At 45.1% G+C, this 22,260-nt stretch overlaps 1 protein-coding gene across 1 annotated transcript; it reads right to left on the reverse strand.

Annotated features, from left to right (window-relative positions):
* Positions 1-6,705: 6,705 nt before the first annotated feature.
* LOC100303767 (C-C motif chemokine 28) lies at positions 6,706-18,243 on the reverse strand. The gene is made up of 3 exons (XM_002714016.4): positions 18,113-18,243; positions 8,832-8,958; positions 6,706-7,547 (listed from the first exon to the last, which is right to left on the reverse strand). Exons 1-3 carry the CDS (start codon positions 18,174-18,176, stop codon positions 7,358-7,360), a joined length of 381 nt encoding a protein of 126 aa, XP_002714062.2. The 5' UTR covers positions 18,177-18,243; the 3' UTR covers positions 6,706-7,357.
* Between the last annotated feature and the right edge of the window lie 4,017 nt (positions 18,244-22,260).

A 22,260-nucleotide genomic window follows, 5' to 3' on the forward strand; every position in this document is an offset into this window, starting at 1 on the left:
CAGCATCACAGCACCCAGGAAAACCACACGACTGTGATTACCCAGCAACCCAGTGCAGCTCAGAAGCTCACATCCCCTTTCTCCACAGCAGAGAGGGAGAATGGACAGTGCAGACATTTCTGAGGGGCTGTAAGTGTCTATTAGGGGAATGAGTAAAAATGACAGATACTACAGACACAGTTAGCTTTCCATATGATTCCCTGGAATTTGAATGGGTCTGAGGGACAGACTTTGTCTTGCAGTGGGCATCTATTAACCTTTATCCGTTGCATAGTTTGCAAATAAATTCTCTCAATCTGTTGATTGCCTCTTCATTTTGCTGAGTGTTTCTTTTGCAGTACAGAAGCTTCTCAATTTGATGTAATCCCATTTGTTAATTTTGGCTTTGATTGCCTGGGCCTCTGGGGTCTTTTCCAAGAAATCTTTGCCTATGCCAATGTGTTGCAGGGTTTCCCCAATGTTCTCTAATAATTTTATGGTATTGGCTTGTAGATTTAGGTCTGTAATCCACTTTGAGTGGATTTTTGTGAAGGCATAAGGTAAGGTCTTGCTTCATACTTCTGAACGCAGAGATCCACTTTTCCCAGTGCCATTTGTTAAAGAGACTGCCCTTGTTCCAGGTTTTAGTTCCTTTGTCAAATATAAGTTGGTTGTAAATGCTTGGATTGATTTCTGGTGTTTCTATTCTGTTCCATTGGTCTATCAATCTGATTTTGTGCCAGTACCAGGCTGTTTTGATTATAACTGCCCTGTAGTATGTCTTGAAATCTGGTATTGTGATGCCTCCAGCTTTGTTTTTGTTGTAAAAGATTGCTTCAGCAGTTCAGGGTCTCCTGCATTCCCATATGAATTTCAGCATCATTTTTTTTTTTTTTTGACAGGCAGAGTGGACAGTGAGAGAGAGATAGACAGAGAGAAAGGTCTTCCTTTTTGCCATTGGTTCACCCTCCAATGGCCGCCGCGGCCAGTGCGCTGCGGCCGGTGCACCACGCTGATCTGAAGGCAGGAGACAGGTGCTTCTCCTGGTCTCCCATGGGGTGCAGGGCCCAAGCACTTGGGCCATCCTCCACTGCACTCCCTGGCCACAGCAGAGAGCTGGCCTGGAAGAGGGGCAACCGGGACAGAATCTGGTGCCCCGACCGGGACTAGAACCCGGTGTGCCAGTGCCGCAAGGCGGAGGATTAGCCTAGTGAGCCACGGCGCCGGCTCATTTTTTCCATATCTGAGAAGAAGAATGTTCTGGGTATTTTGGTTGATATTGCATTGAATCTGTAAATAGATTTTGGAAGTATGGACATTTTGATGATGTTGATCCTTCCAATCCATGAACATGGAAGATTTTTCCATTGTTTGTAACTTCTATTTCTTTTTTTATAAAAAAATTTGTTTATTTATTTATTTATGAAAGAATCACACAGAAAGAGGAGAGACAAAGAGAGAGAGAGAGAGAGGGAGAGAGAGAGAGAGAGGTCTTCCATCTGATGGTTCACTCCCCAATTGGCCGCAATGGCTGGAGCTGCACTGATCTGAAGCCAGGAGCTTCTTCTGGGTCTCCCATGTGGGTGCAGGGCCCAAGGAGTTGGGCCATCTTCTGCTTTCCCAGGGCATTACAGAGAGCTGGATAGAAAGTGGAGCAGCCGGACTTGAACTGGCGCCTATATGGGATGCCGGTGCTTCAGGCCAGGGCGTTAACCCACTGCACCACAGCGTCAGCCCCGTATCTTCTATTTCTTTCTTTAATGTTTTGTAATTCTCATCATAGAGATATTTGGTGTCCTTGATTAAATTTATTCCAAAGTATTTGATTTTTTTGTAGGTATTGTGAATGGGATTGATCTTAAAAGTTCTTTCTCAGCCGGCATTGTCTGTGTATACAAAGGGTTCATTTTTGTGTATTGATTTTATATCCTGCTACTTTACCAAACTCTTCTATGAGTTCCAGTAGTCTCTTAGTGGAGTCCTTTGGATCCCCTATATATAGAATCATGTCATCGCAAATAGGAATAATTAGGCTTCCTCCTTCCCAATTTGTATCCCTTTGATTTTTTTTTTCTTGCCTAATGGCTCTGGCTAAAATTTTCAGGACTGTATTGAATAGCAGTGGTAATAGTGGGCATCTTTGGTTCCTGATCTCAGTGGGAAAACAAAGAGGAGGCAGCTCACCAACTCAATAGCCAGAACAGGTTTATTTGGGAACAAACCAGAGCAGAATTCATTACCAGCAAAGGTAGAGACTGCCGTTCTCATACAGACAAAGTCTTTATATAGTCAGGGTTACTTCTTCTTATCCGTGGGTTCTAGCTGGATGAGCACCAGGTGGGGTTAAGCTGATTTGCTTGTGCTCTGGGACTTTTGGGCAGGGTTGTGTTACTTGCTGACTCGTGCTTCTGTTGTAATAGATTATCCTAAGATGGCAGCGTGGCTATAAGATGGTGGTACTCATGTTCATAATCCTTCAAGCTCTAGATTTTGTGAAAACAAACAAAAAACAAACAAAAACAAGGCATGAAACAGAGGAAAGGGCCGGCATTATGGTACAATATGGCCAGTGGTTTGGGTCCTGGCTGCTCAACTTCTAATCCATCTCCCTGCTATTGAACTTGAGAAAGTGGTGGAAAATGACCCAGGTTCTTGGGCCTCTGCCACCCATGTGAGAGACCTGGAAGAAGCTCCTGGCTTTGGCCTGGCCCAGCCCTAGTTGTTGCAGCCATCTAGGGAGTGAACCAGAGGATAGATGATCAATTTCTCTCTCTTGCTCTATCTCTCCTTTGTCTAACTCTGCCTGAAAGAAAGAAAGAAAGAAAGAAAGAAAGAAAGAAAGAGAGAGAGAGAGGGAGGGAGGGAGGGAGGGAGGGAAGGAGGAAGGAAGGAAGGAAGGAAGGAAGGAAGGAAGGAAGGAAGGAAGGAAGGAAGGAAGGAAGGAATCTAGGGGAAAAAAAAACAGGCTGGTGTCAGACTATAGGCATAAAACTTTAGAGGTCAAGAAGAACTAGAAAACATAGGAGTCCAGTCCCTGGGCCTTTGAACACACTCTCCCAGGCCTGATCTTGGCAAGATGTCACCCTCAGCAGCAAATTGCTCTTCAAGAGTGTGTGACGGCTCTTTGCTGTCTTATCTGTCTGTCTTTCAAGATTTATTTGTTTATTTATTTGAAATGCAGAATTACAGAGAGAGACAGGGTGGGACAGAGAGAGAAAAACAGCCATCTATAATAATCATTTCTTGTAATACTCACTTCCCAAATGGCCACAGCTGCTGGGGCTGGGCCAGACTGAAGCCAGGAGCCTAGAACTCCATCCAGATCTTCATTCATGAGTGACAGGGGCCCAACACTTGGGCCATGATCCACTGCTTTCCCAAGAGCATTAGCAGAAAGCTGGATCAAAAGTGGAGTAACTGGTACTCCAATTGAAACAAACATGGGATGCTAGCATTGTAGGTGGCATCTTAACCCACTATGCCACATGCTGGCCCCTACGCTATTCAGTGTAACTAACCATGCTGCAGGTCACTTGCCAACATGTGTTTGTTTCATCAGTAAACCCTGGGTGAAGGAAGGAGATGCTGTGGTGTTTCAGAAGTTCATTTGTAGGGGCTGGCACTGTGGTATAGCAGGTAGAGCCACTGCCTGCAGTGCCAGCGTTGGATATGGGCACCAGTTTGAATCCTGGCTGCTCCACTTCATATCCAGCTCCTTGCTAATGTGCCTGGGAAAGCAAGAGAAGATAGCTCAAGTCCTTGGGCCCCTGCACCCACATGAAAGACCTGAATAAAGCTCCTGGCTCCTGGCTTTGGCCTGGCCCAGCCCTGACCATTGTGGCCATTTGGGGAGTGAACCAGTGGATGGAAGACCTCTCTCTCTCTCTCTCTCTCTCTCTCTCTCTCTCCCTTTCTGTCTCTCTCTTTCTCTCTCTCCCTTTCCCTCTCTCCCTTCCTCCCTCCCTTGGAATTTCTCCAACGACATTGATTTTCAATTTTAGAATCGACTTTAGGGGTTGTCATTGTGGCACAGCTGGTTAAGCTGCAGCCTGCAATGCTGCAGTCTCATGTTGCAGCTTCAATTAGAGTTCCAGCTGCTTCACTTTTGATCCAGCTTCCTGCTGATGCACCTGGGAAGGCAGTGGAAGATGGTCCCTGATACCCATATGGAAGACCCATATGGACTTTCTGGCTCCTGGCTTCTACTGGCTCAGCTCCAACTACTATAACCATGTGACAAGTAAACCAGCAGACTGAAGATCTCTCTGTCTCCATCTTTCTGTGTTTACTCTGCCTTTCAAATAAATGAAAAGTAAATCTTAAAAAAAAAAAAAGTATTTTCCTTCAATTCTAGACCAATAGTTCTCAGCTATTAGTTGGGGTGGGGCAAGATTTTTATTCCACTCCAGGGAACATTTGGCAATATCTGGAGGCATTTTTGAATCATCAAGTAGGTAGAGATCAGGGATAATGCTAACCCATCTAGGAGACCCTCCACAACAAAAGGTCATCCAGCCCAAAATGTTAGTAATGCCAGAGTTGGAAAAACTCATCTTAGACAAAGTGTGGAAGATTACAAAGCAGAGTTATCAGCCTCAGCCATTTAAAGGTAAAGGTATAGCTGAGGGGGAAGCTGGAAGGATAGGAGGGAAAGGAATGGAGCATGGGAACTATCTACCTCTTCCCTGAGGAGAAGGCCAAAATTCCAGAGCTAAGGAATAGAAGCTGAGTGTAATATTCAGAGTTACAAAGATAAAGAAAAATCATTGTAGTAAAGCTATCGAGCATTAGAATGAAGAGAATGTAAATGAAGAAGTGAAAGGCCATCACAGAACACACACAGTGCCTGCCCCATAACCTTTTCTTAATGTGAGTTGCTGTAAATAATTTTAAAAATCCTAACTTATTTGTAAGTGTCTTATTTTTAAGTCACTTCCACATTTTAACATTTTTTTATTTAATGTTGCTTTCTTCAGCTTTTAGATCCTGCAGTTTGATGACAATGGATGATCATAATACAAATTAAAGGGGAATATTCTGTTTTCTTTAGGATCACCTGTATTATCATATTATCACATCAAAAACCATGATAGGTTGAATAGGAAGAATACTGTATTTTTGACAAAATCTGTCCATAAGTTCAAACAAAGATCTGGTGAGGGAGATTTTGCTAATCAACAATTATAAATTGTGTGCAGTTTTCTCCAGTGCCTAGGCATGTGAAACTCCATAGAGTCAGGTCAGGGCCTGTTTTAATCTATGGTTATTGTCACTGTCAGCAGCAACAATGCCAGGGGCAGCATGTTTCAATTCCAGGCTTCCACAAAAATAAGCTGTCAGTAGGCATCGCCTGCCCCCTTGTGAAGTCCCTGTCACAAATCTTTATCTGAGGTCCTCTCCTCCCTTCCATCCCATCCCCGTGTCTACACCTTTCCGGTATTTATTACGGGGCTGAGATGAGAACTGGGTTCCAGGCTTCTCTCTGTCAGTTACTGAGTGACCTTGGAAAAGCCATTTGACCTCTTTGAGCCTCAGGCTTCCATTCCATAGAGTGGGAATATCAGTGCAAAGCTTTGTTGGTGGGAATAAACACATCACCTGCTACACTGGTGTCACTGAGGGATGTTATACAAGAGACTGGGGATATTTTAAGCTACACCAGGCTCAGCACCTCTTTGAGTGCCATGCCACTGCCTGGAACTGGCCAGCAAGGAAGCCCAGGACACCTGGCACCTGGTAACATGGCTCCTGCTGCTTTCCAACAGCTGTTTATGAAAACTGGGCTCCTAGTATACATCCTGAAGCCTCTGTGACTCCTTATTTAGGGAAAATGTAAAATCACCCCACATGGGACCAACTCGAGACCCCTGGCTAGAGCTGCTGCTCAGGAATTTACTGCAGGAGCCAGAAGGGAGCAAATAGGATTTTGTTTTTGTTTTTGTTTATGTTTTTCTTCACAACATCAGAATTTATCAATCCAAACAACAGGAGCTATTTAATTTGGACGTTCTGAAGTGCTGTTAATCTTAAATTTTTCTATTTAGAAAATAAACTTGGATGTTCATGAGCCCTAAGTGACACAATAGGAAGTACACAAATTCCCATAGGAAATTCCTACCAAATATGGTAAACCTGAACCTGATTATAAGGCAACAATCAGACAAATCCGGAATGTGGAATGAACACTGGCCAAGATGTCCATCCATGTGCACAAAGAAAACAAATAGAGGACATTTCTTAGATTGAAAGATAATAGGAGCAGGCAATTGGTCTTATGGTTAAGCCACCAGTTAGGACACCCGTACCCCATAAGAGTTCAATGCCTGCCTCTGGCTTCTAATTCCAGCTCCTGCTAATGTGGACTCTGGAAGGCAGCAGTTGAGGGCTCAAATATTTGAATGGTTGCCACCCACACAGGAAACCTGGATTGAGTTTCTGGCTCCTGGCTTCAACTCAGCTAAGTCTTAGCTGTTGCAGATATTTGAAGAATGAAACAGGTTGGGAACTCTCTCTATTTTGCTCTGTCAAATGAATATTTTTAAAAAGATACTAAAGAAATATAACAATTAGTTGCAATGTGTGACCTTGATTGATCCTCAGATTGAAAAAAAATGTACAAAACATTCTGGAAAAAGGAAAATTTGAATGTGATATATATATAATATGTAATTACAGTATTAGTTTTTAGGTATGAAAATGATGTTATAAGAGAAAATGATAAAGTGATAATGTTATAAAGTAAAATGTCTTTATTCTTTTTTTTTTTAAAGATTTATTTATGTATTCGAAAGGCAGAGTTACACAGGGAGAGAGAGGTCGTCCATCCACTGGCTCACTCTCCAAATGGTTGCAACAGCTGGAGTTGGACAGATCTGAAACCAGGAACCTAGAGCCAGGAGCTTCTTCCAGGTCTCCCATGTAGGTGCAGGGGCCCAGGCACTTGGATCATCTTCTACTGCTTTCCCAGGCCATAGCAGAAAGCTGGATCAGAAGTGGAGCAACTGGGACTTGAACTGGCACCCATATGGCATGCCAGCACTGCAGGCCAGGGCTTTAACCTGCTCTGCCCCAGCGCCTTTATTCTTAAAGTATGCCAAATTAAAATACTAAAGAGGAAATTGAATGAAGTGTCATGTTTGCAACTTTTTTCGTGGCTTAGCAAAATTGTGTGTGTGTATGTGTTGTAAAATTATCTGTGACTGGTATACAGACAGGTGCTCATTGTACTATTCTTTGTACATCTCTGTAGGCCTGGAAAACCTGGTAATAATGGTAATAATAAAATTGAAGAAATTACAAGCTCCTCTTAAAAGATCATATTAAGGTGAGTGCTGCCTTTCACTAGAGGAATCGTCTTTGTGGTCTTGGCATCAGCTGTCTAGGAAGAAGTCTTATGGCAGCCCGTCATGGAACCCTCCACTGACGTGCCCCTTGATGAACTCTTATTATACTTCTTCTCGCGGCAAATTATGCGTTGACCAATTTTCTTGGCTGCTTGTGCTTTCATCCATTCCTTAAGCATATGATTCTCTGTGGTAACACAGAATCTTCTGCGCCCGAAATAAAGGCTGTTAAGAAGGGGAGAAAAAAGTGTCACCATTAGCTAATACAAATAAATAAAATCCTAATAACACACAAGCAGTTCCTACCTTTGGATACTGTATTCTTTTTTATTTATTTATTTTTTTAAAGATTTATTTATTTATCTGAAAGGCAGAGAGAAAGAGAGAGAGAGAGAGGTTCACTCCCTAGATGGCCGGAGCTGCGCCGATCCGAAGCCAGGAGCCAGGAGCTTCTTCTGGTCTCCCACAAAGATGCAGGGGCCAAGAACTTGGGTCATCTTCTGCTGCTTTATCAGGCCATAGCAGAGAGCTGGATTGGAAGCGGAACACCTGGGACTCGAACTGGCACCCAAATGGGATGCTGGCCCTTCAGGCAGTGGCTTTATATGCTACGACACAGCGCTGGTCCCCTGGACACTGTATTCTTAGAGGCTGAATTCTTTTTTTTTTTTTTTTTTTTTAAGATAGGGAGAAAGAAGGGGAGGGGAATGAAAAAGGGAGAGGGAGAGAGACAGAGACAGAGACAGGGAGCAGAGTGTTTCACTGCTGATTCACTCCCCAAATGCCCAGAACAGCTAGAGCCCTAATGAATGACCTTGGAGTAGGTTCAGAACCAAGAGATTGGGTTCGCATCCCTTTTCTGCTAGTCTCTAGTTATGTGGCACCAGTGACCTAGGACTCGGGCACAACTCTCTTCCATATGTGATGCCTTCCTCCCAGCATTGCTGTCAGAATCCACATTTGATAAATACCCGTGCAGTTCAGGTTTTAGAGCACCTATAGAACTGTTTCCATAACTCATTAGGGATGGGGTGGGAAGTGGAGGGAGTTCACCGCAAACCAACCCCCAGAATCAAATCAGAGCAGGGCATTTGTGATTGGATTGCATGTGACCTTTGTGACAAGTGCAGATGTCACCGCACTCCAGAGAGTAAGAATGACAGCAACCCATATACTTGTCTGGAAAGAGTTACAGTGAACACCATGAACAGAGTCACCTTCTGCTTGGAGTTTGCTTTTCCACTCAGACTCTCCCTTGTTTTGTTTAGGAAGGTCGTGAGCATTTGCTGGTGACTGAGGGCATTAGTCCAGTCACAGCACTGTGGGGAAGGTGCTGGTTGAAGGGGCTGGAGGGCTACTGTGGGGGTCAGGACATCCCTGAACAGAGATTGTGCATTTACTCCAGGGAGCCAGGGGCCCAACGAACAGACTCTTCCCTCTCTTGTTTGGAAAATTATCTGCATGTTGTTCACTGTGTGGAATCAGATATTCCTGCCAAAAAGCACTCACGCGACAGCATCCAAGTCACAGTCCCCATCAGCTCTCTGCAGGTGACATGTATGAACCATCTTCAGAAGCCTTCTGGAAAGGTGTGGTGAAACCTCAGTGCAACAGCTGGAGAAAAAGGGCAATATGGCTAAAAGAAGAAAAAAAAGAGGAAATGTCAATTTTTTTTAATTTAATAAATATAAATTTACAAAGTACAACTTTTGCATTGTTGTGGCTTTTCCCCCCATAACCTCCCTCCCACCCGCAACCATCCCATCTCCCACTCCCTCTCCCATCCCACTCTTCATCAAGATTCATTTTCAATTATCTTTATGTACAGAAGATCAACTTAGTATACACTAAGCAAAGATTTCAACAGACTGCACCCACACAACGGAATTTATAGAAAACTGGCACGGCTTTCATCTTTAGTGCTTCACTTTAGCAAGTGGCCCTTACTGAGGGCTTCATGAAACAGACCCGGGCAAAACATGCCTTTACATACTGAAACTCAAACTGCATTTGTGGGAGATAAAATGAATTTGGGCAAAACCACAAAACCAGAGATGGAAAAGCTGTGCATAATGCTGCTTTGCGGTTTCTCTTTCTCTCTTTCTCTCTCTTTCTTTCTCCCTCTTTCTCTCTCTCTCTTTCTCTCTCTCTCTCTTTCTTTCTGTATTTATTTGAAAGAGTTACACAACGAGAAGGAGAGGCAGAGAGAGAGAGAGAGAGAGAGAGAGGTCTTCCATCGGTTGGCTCACTCCCCAATTGGCCACAACAGCCAGAGCTGCGCTGATCTGAAGCCAGGAGCTAGGAGCTTCCTCCCAGTCGCCCACGTGTGTGCAGGATTCCAAGGACTTTGGCCATCTTCTACTGCCTTCCCAGGCCATAGCAGAGAGCTGGATCGGAAGTGGAGCAGCTGGGTCTTGAGCCAGCTCCCATATGGGATGCCAGAAATGCAGGCGGTGGCTTCTTCCACTATGCCACAGTGCCACCCCTCGAGGGGTTTCAGGCTGACTTGGCAAAGATGAAAGCAGTGACTCCAGGGGTCCTGGGAGCCCACTTCAGAGTTTCCCAGCAGGGAAGGACTTGGCTGAGCCTGGCAGGATGTGTAGGGTGGAGGGAAGTGAAGAAAGACTTGTCCAGACTAAGGGAAGTGCATGGTTCAGAGAGGGTTCAGAGACAGGAAAGCCTGAGGTGCATTTAGAATCTGAAGAAAGATGGAGCACGTTGTCTAAAGTGAGTAACGAGGAAGGGGAGTGATAGGAGACACAGTTTTACAAATCCTGAGGTCAGACCACCGAGGCCTTGAATGTCAGCTTTCAAACTAAATGTTGGAGAAAGAAGGGTTTTAGAAAAATCCACCTCACAGTGATAAGCAAGATGGATTAAAAGGGGGACAAGCAGGTTAGGAGGTCGGGGTGGGGTGGGGGGGCTCTTGTTACCCAGAAGCAAGGAGAGAGAGCAGCACACAGTGGAAGGAAACACAGTGCCCACATTAAAATGCGGGTCTGCGAATCCCTGCAGGCCCTGTGCGGGACATTCTCCTGTGCTGCTTATTTCACCAGAGGAATAGTGAGTAGAAAGAGTTCAGAAGAACACCAGCCGTGGGTTCAGGGGGCAGCCTCCCAATAACAGAGGGCAGTCCCTGCCAGCGCTGTGGCTCACTAGGCTAATCCTCTGCCTGCGGCGCCGGCACACCAAGTTCTAGTCCCGGTAGGGGCACCGGATTCTGTCCCAGTTGCCCCTCTTCCAGGCCAGCTCTCTGCTGTGGCCCGGGAACGCAGTGGAGGATGGCCCAAGTGCTTGGGCCCTGCATCTGCATAGGAGACCAGGAGAAGCACCTGGCTCCTGCCATCGGATCAGTGCTGTGCGCCAGCCGCAGCGCGCTGGCTGTGGCGGCCATTGGAGGGTGAACCAACGGCAAAGGAAGACCTTTCTCTCTGTCTCTCTCTCACTGTCCACTCTGCCTGTCAAAACATTAAAAAGAAGAAGAGGAAGAGGAAGAAGAAGAAGAAGAAGAGGCTAACAGAAACAGAGCCCCCCATAGCAGCTGCTGTAAGCAACAGAGGTTCCTGTCCTGTGTGTGGGGAGGGGGAGATCCCTGTATCCACACCTGGCCCACAAAGAAAGACCAGGCCTACTCACAGCCTCATCACCTTGAAGAAAAGGAGCTTTCTATGAAATTTAAAATGACTATGCGACTCATTCTCTAGGGATCCAAACTTTCTGTTGACATTCCTTAATTCAGTTACTCAAAAACCATTTACTGAGCAATTAAAATATTTTGGACACAATGCTTATCACTAGGGAAACAAAAAAAATAAATAAATCAAGAGGCCTCTATCCTCAGGGGTTACAATAGAGGAGACACATCTGGAGCCACATGTTTAGGCCCAGTATAATTGTCTTCTGGAGTTCTGTCCTTCTAGCACACTCACACAGCCATAAGGACAGGTGCACGACCATTCCCTTAGCAAACCTTAGAGACTAAATGTCTACAAAACTAAGACCCAGCCACCACAAACAGAAAAGGTCATCACATACTGATAAAAGGGCCAATTCAGCAGGAAGATGTAACAACTGTAATCATACATGCAGCCAACACAGAGTAGCTAGACATATAAAGATCCAATACCAACAGATCTGCAGGGAGAAGCAAGCAGCTGTACAATTGCTATGGTCCCAGTATGGTTTGAGCGGGTGCCCCAAGGGCTCAGGTGTTAGGGACTTAGTGCTTAGTGTGGTGATGTTGGATGTGGTGCCTTGGGGCAGTCTTGTGTTACAGCAGGTTAAGTTGCTGCTTGAGATGCCCACACCCCCTATCATAGTGCCTGCTGTGAGTCCTGGCTCCTCTGTGCTTCCAATTCAGCTTCCTGCTAGTGCACCTGGGAGGCAGGGGATTATGTCCCAAGGTCTTGGTTTCCTGCCACCCACATGGGACACACTGATGGAGCTTCTGGCTCCTAATTTTGGCCTGGCCTTTCCCTGGCTGTTGTGGGCATTTGGAGAGTGAACCAGTGTATGGAAGATGTGTGTCTCCCTCTCTCTGTGTTATTCGCCTTTTAAAGAAATAAATCTTATTTTTAAAAGTGAAGGTAGAGTCTATACAAGGCAATTGTACCATTGGACGCTGGTAGGACTAATGAGAGGATTGTTAGGAGAGAGCAAGCCTGATCCCGGAATCCCCCTCTGGCTTCCTGTCTACCATGTGATCTCTTCCCTGCCTCTTGCTCTTGCTGCTGACATTACGATGACCTCTACCATGAGGCCCTCACCAGAGCTGAAAAGAAGCCAGAACTGTTCCTTTGAGCCTCCTGAATTGTGAGCTTTATAAATAAACCTCATGGTTTTTTTTTTTAAGATTTATTTTATTTGTTTGAAAGGTAGAATTAGAAAGAGAGGAAGAGACAGAGAGAGATCTTCCATCTGCTGGTTCACTCCCCAGATGACTGCCATGGCCAGGGCTGGGCCATGCTAAAGTGAGTAGCTTCTTGCAGGTCTCCCGTGTGGATGCAAGGGCCCAGGGACTTGGGTCTTCCTCTGCTGCTTCCCCAGGTGCATTAGCAGGGAGCTGGACTGGAAGAGGAGCAGCAGGACTTGAACTGGTGACCATAAGGGATGCCAGCGCTGCTTATGCACTGAGCCACAGTTTAGTCCTCTAAACCTCTTTTCTTTACAAAATACCTACTCTCAGTTATTTTCTTATAGTGACAGAAAATAGATACAACAATAGAAGCAGATGACTTCAATACTCCTCTTCCTATAATGGACAGAGATCACTGGGACATAACATCAGTAAAGAAGCAGCGTAGATGAACTACACTATAAACCAAACAGGTAACAGATTTGTACAAAACACTCCATCAAGAGTATCAGAATATACATTCTTCTCAGCTGCACAGAGAGCATTGTCCAAGACAGATCACATGCTACATCACCAAAAGTTTTTAGAAAATTAAGAAGATTAAAATGATTCCAAGTTTCTTTTCTGACCACAATGGAATGAAACTATGAATATGTAACAAAAGGAAAATGAGAACACTCACAAATACATGGGAATTAAACAATTCACTCTTTTTAAAAAAATATTTATTTATTTGAGAGGCAGAGTTACAGAGAGGCAGAGGCAGAGAAAGGGAGAGAAGTCTTACATCTGCTGATTCACTCCCCAAATGGCTGGAATGGCTGGAGCCAGGCCAGTCCAAATCCAGGAGCCAGGAGCTTCTTCCAGGTCTCCCATGTGGGTGCAGAGGCCCAAGGACTGGGGCCATCTTCTACTGCCTTCCCAGGCTATAACAGCTGGATTGGAAGTGGAGCAGCCAGGACTTGAACTGGCACCAGGCGGCACTGCAGGCGGTGGCTTTACCCGCTGCACCACAGCGCCCTCCCTGACAATACACCCTTGAGCAATCACTGAATCAAAGAAGAAATCAAAAGGGGAACCAGAAAATATCTCAAGAGAGGCTAGCATTGTGGCACAGACAGTTAAGCTGCTGCTTTTGACACCAGTATCAAATCCCAATGCCAATTCAAGTCCCGGCTGCTCTGCTTCTGGTCCAGCTTACTGTTAATTTCTCTGGGAAGGCAACAGAGGATGGCCCAAGTGCTTCAGTCTCTGCCACTCATGTAGGTAACTAGGATGGACTTCAGGCTCGTGGGTTCTGCCTGGCCTAGCCCTGGCAGTTGCAGCTCTGTGTGTGTGTGTATGTGTGTGTGTATGTCGCCCTTTCTCTCTGTAACTCTGCCTTTTAAATAAATAAATAAATCTTAAAAAAAAAAAAAAAAGGTTAGCTGTTGCCAGAGGTTGCGGGGTTTGAGGAAGAGCATTAGAGAGAGTGGGGAGTGATGGCTCATCGGTATGGGATCATTTTTTGGTTTGATGAAAATCTGTTGTGGTTAGTTAGTTGTGATGGTTGAGCAATTCTGTAAATTTATTGAACATACCTGAACTTTGTACTTTTAAATGGTGAACTTAGGGGCAGGCATTTGGTCTAGCAGTTAAGATGCCACTTGGGACTCCCACATCCCATGTCCAGGTGCCTAAGTTCAAGTCCCATCTCTGTTCCTTTTGCTTCAGCCCAGCTTGCAGCATGGGAGAGGATGGGCAGGAGGTGTTCCCAGTATCACAGGGACTACATGGCTGGTTGGGTGGAGTCCCTGGTCCAGCTTATGAAATCCTGGTTGCCCACACGGCCACAGTGGTGTGAGCTCCCTTCGCCACCATCACCTGGAGGAGACGCGCCCCTGTCACCCAGCCAGGGGGTGCCCAGCACCAGATCTGGCCTACCGTGGCTGCTCTGCCTAGAGCTGTAGGAAAAATCACTTGTGCACCTAACTGTTAAGGTTTTTGACACTGACAGATCAATTTTTGATGCAGGCAAGCTAGAGTCTAGCACAGTTGTTGGCATTGTGTCAGATTTTGTCTTCTGATTCTGTCCCTTTTTGTAATGTATCACTTGTTATACAGATGTTCCTTGATCTACCATGGAGTTATGTCCCAATAACCCATGGTAAGTTGAACTTATCATGAATTGAATATGCATTTTGGCCAGCGCCGTGGCTCAGTAGGTTAATCCTCCACCTTGAGGCGCCAGCACACCGGGTTCTAGTACCAGTCGGGGCGCTGGATTCTGTCCCAGTTGCCCCTCTTCCAGGCCAGCTCTCTGCTGTGGCCCGGGAAGGCAGTGGAGGATGGCCCAAGTGCTTGGGCCCTGCACCACATGGGAGACCAGGATAAGTACCTGGTTCCTGCCTTCGGCTGCGGCGGCCATTGGAGGGTGAACCAACGGCAAAGGAAGACCTTTCTCTCTGTCTCTCTCTCTCCCTGTCCACTCTGCCTGTCAAAAAAAAAAAAATGCATTTAATATACCTAACCTCCTTAACATCATAGCTTAGCAGCACAGCACATGTAGTGGTGGGAAATGTCCAGACCACAAAATCATTTGCTCCAGCCCTGTGAAGGCAACTGCAGGTGGGACTTGAAATTCAATAAATCTGGGGCCGGCGCTGTGGCGCAGTGAGTTAACACCCTGGCCTGAAGCATCAGCATCCCATATAGGCGCCGGTTTCAGACCCGGCTGCTCCACTTTCGATCCAGCTCACGGCTATGGCCTGGGAAAGTGATAGAAGATGGCCCAAGTCCTTGGGCTTCTGCACCTGCGTGGGGGGCCTGGAGGAAGCTCCTGGCTCCTGGCTTCGGATTGGCACAGTCCGTGATGTTGCAGCCAGTGGGGAGTGAACCAGTGGATGGAAGATCTTTATATCCCTTTGTCTCTCTGTAACTCTGCCTTTCAAATAAATAAATCTTTAAAAAATAAAATTCCTTTGGTAAAATTTATCTGTTCTTGTGGCTTTTTGCCTATAGCACGTTTTGTTTGTATTAACATTGCTGCACTAACATTTTGGTTAGTATTTGTTAGTTTTACTTTTTCCGTTCTCCTTAATTTGGATTTTAAAAATTCGTTCTTTTTCCTTGCTTTTTATCCTATCCTTCTCCTGACTTGTAAGTTTCCTGTGTTCCTTTTTAAATATTTTCTTCTGAAAAATTAGGCTGGGTCAGATCAAGAAAACTTCTTTGCAGAAATATCTACAATGTCTAACACAAGGAGATGTGTTTCTTCTAGGGACAATTCCTGTGACAATATCTCACAAGTCCTGCAGCTCTACTTCCAATCCAGCTCCCTGCTAATGTGTCTGAGAAGGCAGTGGAGGATGGCCCAAGTCCTTAAGCCTCTGCACCCACTTGGGAGATCAGGATGGAGTTCTTGGTTCCTGGCTTTCGCATGGCCCAGCCTTGGCTGTTGCAGGTATTTGGGGAGTAAACCAGCAGATAGAAGATTGATCTCTCTGTTACATTCTCTGTTTTTGTGTCTCCTTCTCTTTCTATCTCTCTGCCTTTAATTTTTTAAGTTAACATTGTCATTTTAAATAGGGCAATACATTACTCAAATTTGAGAAAAATTCTTTTTGTGTTACATTGCTTCTCTAGAAATAGCAAACATTTTTCATACGTACATTATAGATGTTAAACCAAAAGTCTTGGCCAGCGCCGCGGCTTACTAGGCTAATCCTCCATCTGCGGCGCCAGCACGCCGGGTTCTAGTCCCGGTTGGGGTGCCGTTTCTGTCCCGGTTGCTCTTCTTCCAGTCCAGCTTTCTGCTGTGGCCAGGGAGTGCAGTGGAAAATGGCCCAAATGCTTGAGCCCTGCACCCGCTTGGGAGACCAGGAGAAAGCACTTGGCTCCTGGCTTCGGATCGGTGCAGCGCACCAGCCATAGCGGCCATTTGGTGGGTGAACCAATGGAAAGAAGACCTTTCTCTCTGTCTCTCCCTCTTTCTCTCACTGTCTAACTCTGCCTGTCAAAAAACAAAACAAAACAAAACCAGAAAGTCTTGAAACTGAGGAATCTCTAAAATAAAACCGCTTGTTGAGCTTTTAGAGATGCTAATCAGAAAAGGGCTAGTTCCCAGGACAGGTTTCCACAACTTAGCTGCAAGCTTGGAGAGCAGCTGGAAATGCGTTCACTGGCCCCAGACCTAAGCGGGTTTCTACAATAAGTTTGGTGAAGGAAATATAAGTTGTGTAGATTGTGATAGATAAAAAGGGCAGGATAGTGCAAATTTACAGAGTGAATCAGAGGATGGAAGATCTCTCTTGTATCTTCCTCTCTGTGTATCTCCGCCTTTCAAATAAATAAATAAACAAACAAACAAAAAAAGAGGAACACAATTGCCTTGCATCTCCATCGTCAAATCTCATCATCTGTCTTGGGGGTGTGGGGAAGAACAGTAAAGAATGTAACTGCAGCTGAATAGATGCCCACTGCAAGATAAGGTCTGCCCCTCAGGCCCATTCAAATTCCAAAGAATCATACTGAAAGCTAATTGTGTCTATGATTTCTGTCCTTTTTATTCATTCTCCTAAAAGCCATTTACAATCACTCAGAATTTTCTGTGTTCTCCATTCTCTCTGCTGTAGAAAAAGGGTACGGGAGCTTCTAAACTACATTGGATTGCTGGATAATCATACTCCCGAGATGTTGCTGTGTGCCCCTTTTGCATGTTAATAAATTTGTGTGTACTTTGTTCTATTTACTCTGTCCTGTCAGTTCATTCCAGTGAATCTTCAAAAGGCAGAGGGGAAATTTCCCATTACCCCTCCTATAGATTGTCATCAGGAAGACAATGTGGGACCCGATGAAGCAAAATCTCCCAACTTTCGTCTGCAGGGCACAGTAGAACTTTAGTATGAGCGTACAGTGGAAAACAGCCAGGCACTTCTTCTCTGAGAGAATGCCAAGTGGCAGATGACACCGGTATACTGTGGGGAACTAGAGGCCCTGGGTGCCCTGTACAGGAGGCCATGGTGGCATCCAGGGCCACAGGGACCAAGCAATTAATACGAGACAGCAAACTTCAGAGAAAGAGGACTGATGTGCTGCTAGTATATATGGAACCATGGTTTTCAGATTAGCTTTTTTGAAAGAAGTTTTAATGTCCAATTTGTATAAGTCCATATGAGTGTGTGCATGTGAAATCTCATTTTTAAATGATAGTTCAGTTTCTTAAAAAGCAGACCAAATGAAATTTATATTCTGCCTCTGCACTTAGAGATCTATTCAGGGTAGAACACAAGAAGAGATGGCATCAGCCCAGTATTGTTGAGCACCTCCATTTAGGGTTTCCCTAATGCAGTAGTGAGTGCTGCTGTAGAGAGAAGTCTGTGCAGTGCAGATTCAGTTACAGTCTCCCAGTTGCATGCTAGAAACTCACGATTTAAATTCTCTCAGATCTAATTTGCATGGTTTAATTCTTTCATCCTGTTTCCTCTTTTAAAGATTGAACTGAAACTTCAGGTAGGCATCCACGGGACTGACTTTGCTTGGGAAATTGCAGTTTACTTAGCCAGTACCCCTTGGTCCAGTCTCTTTTCCCCCAGGAGGGCACACACTTGTGTTCAGACATTTAGCAGGTTGTGGGAAGGGGACACATATGAATAACAGGCATTATGCCTATATATGGCTATGTATTCTGTCATCTAAAAGGAAATGCCACTCCAAGTTGCACTTATGTAGAAAGACTTCATTTTCCATTTGGCAAATTATCTGTTGCAAGGAGGTGCCTTCCTGAAATTCCTCAGAGATCTAGAATTTAAATGTATGCCATTGTCTTGTAGGTAATCAGAAATCATTGAAAATACCTGTCTGAAGACATAAAGAGCTCTGCCCCAACCCACTCCTTCAAGACTGATTTGGGAGTCCTCCCAGCCACTGGAGGCCTGATGGCCAGTGCCCCACTCACCTTCTGAGGGTTGAAGAGCCACACAGGCAGCCAAGGCCACCAGCAAGAGTCCTGCGCACTGCATTCCTGCCTGCTCCCTGGCTCTGGCAGTACCACAGGTGAGGCTGCAAGAGCAGGAAATGAAGCTAAAGGTGTCCTTGGGAGCAGATATAGAGCTCAGAGGAAAAGGAAGCCAGGTAGCCCCGCCCTGGGAAGTGCTCAGGGCATCCTTTCCTGTGGGGCTTAAGACAGCCTCCTGCTGACTTGTCAAGCTCCTGACTTGTGTTCCCACTGCCTGCCATCAGGGGACTCAGTGGCTCTGACAGCGTGAGGTCTTGTGAGTTGGGTTACGCATTAGAATGTTGGGAACCATTTTTAAAACTAGTAATCTACTTGAATACACTTATAAATAAACCAGCGTTCTGGGGTAGGGAACCGTTGTTTGAATTTTGTAGAAGCTTCCTGTGGGATTGTGATGGACATTGACTAAAAACCATTGCTAAAGGAATCAGATTCTTCATAGTGGCTTGTTGAAACCACAGGTTTCTGGGGACAAGTATAAAATATTATCTCTGTGGGAAGATATGAAGGAACTCAGCACGACTCTGTTCTTGGTTTTAAGCCAGAATATTTCCAGTGACTTTCTAGATTAATTATGAGAAAGGTAAGACAGGTAGGGGGCAGTGCCTATAAAAAGGAACTAGAGTCCCACTTCTAGTTCAGCTTTGCAGCTAATCAGCTGTGTGAATAAAGGCAGGAGATACAGTGAAGGCCCTTGCATTCTAATCCCATTTTGTCCACTACTTAGGCTATAACTTAAGGAAATGTACTCAACCTTTCTGCATTTCCATTAGTTCTGATATTAATGAGTCAGGCTGGATGACCTACAAAGTCATGCCATGCTGCTTCTACGATTAACTGTCCCATGTGGTACCCACTAGACCACATGTGACTCTTGAGCACTGAAATGTGGCTAGTCCAAACACAGACCGTGGGTATAAAATGCACATGGATTTAAAAAAATTGATTAATGCAGTAATAGTGGGTTTTGTGCAGCTCTTATAAAACATTAACAATACAGTCATGTTTCTTTTCTGTTAAATGTTTTTGACAGTAAGAGCACCCTTTTGGCTCAGACCATTTCTTGTTCTGTTTTCAGTGAAATCAGTTAAAAAAAACTTTAAAAAAACAATATGACAGAAGAATATAAAATATCTCAGTAATTTTTACATTGATTGCATGTTAAAATGGTAATATATGGAACCAGTGTTATGCCAAGCCGACTTAAGCTGCTGACTGGGATGCCAGCTTCCTCTCTGAGTGCCAGTTCTACTTCTGATCCAGCTTCCTATTAATGCATCTGGGAATGCAGAAGATGTCCCAAGTGCTTGGGCCCCTGTCACCAAGATAGGAGATCCAAGTGAAGCTCCTGGATCCTGGATTAGGTCAGGCCTAGCCACTGCCAAAATATCACACACACATAAACATTCCATAGCCTGCCAGGCACCTGAAATCACCACCCTAATTGTCCCTGCTGAATAGAAAAAAGCCTCTGTTCAGATGAAATGAAGGGTGACTGTTGAGTAACAGGAGTGATTTTTAATCCAACAGGAAAATATTTGCACAGAATTGTCAGGGTACTGGCAAGGATGGCGGGGCTTCATCTGATGAGCCTGGGATAGGATGCACCAGTGTACTCTTGCACCTCTCATTCGCTTCTCTTGCACAGTGACTTCTGTTGCACTGTGTGCTTCTTTCTTCTGCTGGGAAACACCACCATGGCCCTGCCAGGGAGAAGGCACAGGGACAGAAAGCAGAGGGACTACTGGAAAGCAGAGGGTCTGCTCCTTGAGTTCTTAGCACTTTCTGTCTCCTCCACACTGCTTCCTTGGCACGGATGGAGCTGGTGGGTAGTGGTTAGTGGAAGACAGTTGGGATAACAGGTAGGATGAAAAATATGACAGCACTTAGGAAGTTCACTGACTGGAATCAAGACCTTGGGGCAGATTTACTTCACCCTGGTGTTAAACAAACAAACTGCCATCTACCAGCAGGAACCTACAGACCACCACAACATCCTACATCACATCAATTTTCACCAAGAACAGAAGAGGGCAGATCAAGTTTGATTGGGGTAAGGCGAAAGTTGACTTGGGGGATTTTTGCTTGACAAGAACATGGTGCAGGCTGCAACTGTGGGGTGTATGTGTGAGACAGAGGGCTGTTCACTAGGGAGCCACGGACCAGCACTAAGTAGGAGGGAGCCCCGAAAGGGTGGATTCAGAAGAATGATTTTGGTTATTTAGAATATGTGTGTCTAGGCTTGGGCTTCTACAAAACCAAGTGAAGAGGAGGCTGAGAAATGTGTGCCTTAGGGCATGGGATAGTTTGAGGGTAGAGTCATAGAGTGAGAGAACTTGAGGACAGCCTGAAGGCTTGCCTGGCTTTGTATTTTCCACTGTGAATTGTCTTAATGGCTAAGAACATCTAGAGGAATTTTAGGGATTTTTTTTTTGCTTATCCAGGAAAAAATAAGTAGTTTTCATTTTAAAGGTAAGTAAGTATAAACCTCAGCTGTCATACAAATACCTGTTCCAATACATGATTTGAGTAAAATGACCTGTTATATTGGGAGAATAAATATTGTTAAAAGGTCATCATAAAAACAAAATTATGTCAGTGATCTTCCTTATCAGTTTTTTTTTTTTTTTTGGAAATCAGTATATAGACAATTTTGAATAAGCTATCCATATTTAAATATATGATAATTTAGAATATAATCGACCCCTTCTTTTTTTTTTTTTTTTTTTTTTTTTTTTTGACAGGCAGAGTGGACAGTGAGAGAGAGAGACAGAGAGAAAGGTCTTCCTTTGCCGTTGGTTCACCCTCCAATGGCCGCCGCTGCAGCCGGCGCACCGCGCTGATCCTGGCAGGAGCCAGGAGCCAGGTGCTTTTCCTGGTCTCCCATGGGGTGCAGGGCCCAAGCACCTGGGCCATCCTCCACTGCACTCCCTGGCCATAGCAGAGAGCTGGCCTGGAAGAGGGGCAACCGGGACAGAATCCGGCGCCCCAACCGGGACTAGAACCCGGTGTGCCGGCGCCGCAAGGTGGAGGATTAGCCTATTGAGCCACGGCGCCGGCTGACCCCTTCTATATATTGTTTGGAATTGAGAACAATCACCTTTACCCTGTGTGACATTTGAGTTCTGATTTGTATGTGTTAGTCAGCTTTATGTCATGGCAATGAGATATCAGAGGTAACTCACAAAGAAAGGCTCTTACAATTCTGGAGGTTTAAGCCTCAGACTGAGCCACCTCATTGGCTTGGCCCCTGTGAGGGTGGCAGCTGGCAAGGGCTAGAGTGTTTGGAAGATCACATAGTGAACCCGGAAGCAGAGAGACTAGATCCAAACTGGGGCTTTTATAACAACTGTCTCAGAACTGCCTCTGAGTACACACCCCCATGATCAAAGACCTCTATCCGGGCCCCAATTCCTGAAGTTTCCATCACCTTTCAATAGCTTCTCCCTGGAGACCAAGTCTCTATCACAGGAGTCTTTGGAGGACACTCAACACCCAAATTAATCTCCAAACCTGGCAGTTGGTCATGGGTTGGAGAAAGCATGGTGGAGGCAAGCATGTGTCTCCTATTGAAAACCAGGCTCCAAACAGTTCATGGCAAGCTGCTGAGTCACGGTATCTAAGTTTAGTGTATTGTCCTCTTTTGACTACAGAATTGGAGTGGGATATTTGGAACATATGAAAAAACTAAGAAGTAAAAAGTTTAAATATCTGGAAACAAGCTTCTTAATCTGTTCCTCCAGTCTCCATTCTGTGCATATGTAATCATTCATTCATTGAATAAACCTTGATAGAACATCTACAATATGCAAGACACTGTGCTAGGCATACAGTACAAATGATGAGCTAAGAGGACAGGACATCTGTCTGTAGGGAGGACAATGACTCAGCAGTCATAGAAGTAGTCTGCTAAGTGCCAACACAGAGGAGCACAGTGTTTGGGACACTCCAGGGGGGGCCATTTTACCCAGTCAGGGGTGAGCCAGCTCTACAATGTGGTTTTCACTATTGCCTGGTTTGGTATTTTATAATACACTACTGAGCCTGGGAATGCTATGGTGGAGAAGGGGATGGAGAGAGCATAGTCA

Source organism: Oryctolagus cuniculus, chromosome 14, assembly GCF_964237555.1.
Source record: "Oryctolagus cuniculus chromosome 14, mOryCun1.1, whole genome shotgun sequence".
NCBI classification, from domain to species: Eukaryota; Metazoa; Chordata; class Mammalia; order Lagomorpha; family Leporidae; genus Oryctolagus; species Oryctolagus cuniculus.

Excerpts from the sequence above, each read along its gene's own strand:
- LOC100303767 (XM_002714016.4), bottom strand. The coding sequence starts at position 18,176 with ATGCAGTGCGCAGGACTCTTGCTGGTGGCCTTGGCTGCCTGTGTGGCT. Across the intron at positions 8,959-18,112 it reads GGCTCTTCAACCCTCAGAAG|CCATATTGCCCTTTTTCTCC; the intron begins GTGAGTGGGGCA and ends TTCTTCTTTTAG. Across the intron at positions 7,548-8,831 it reads TGTGACTTGGATGCTGTCGC|CCTTTATTTCGGGCGCAGAA; the intron begins GTGAGTGCTTTT and ends CCTTCTTAACAG.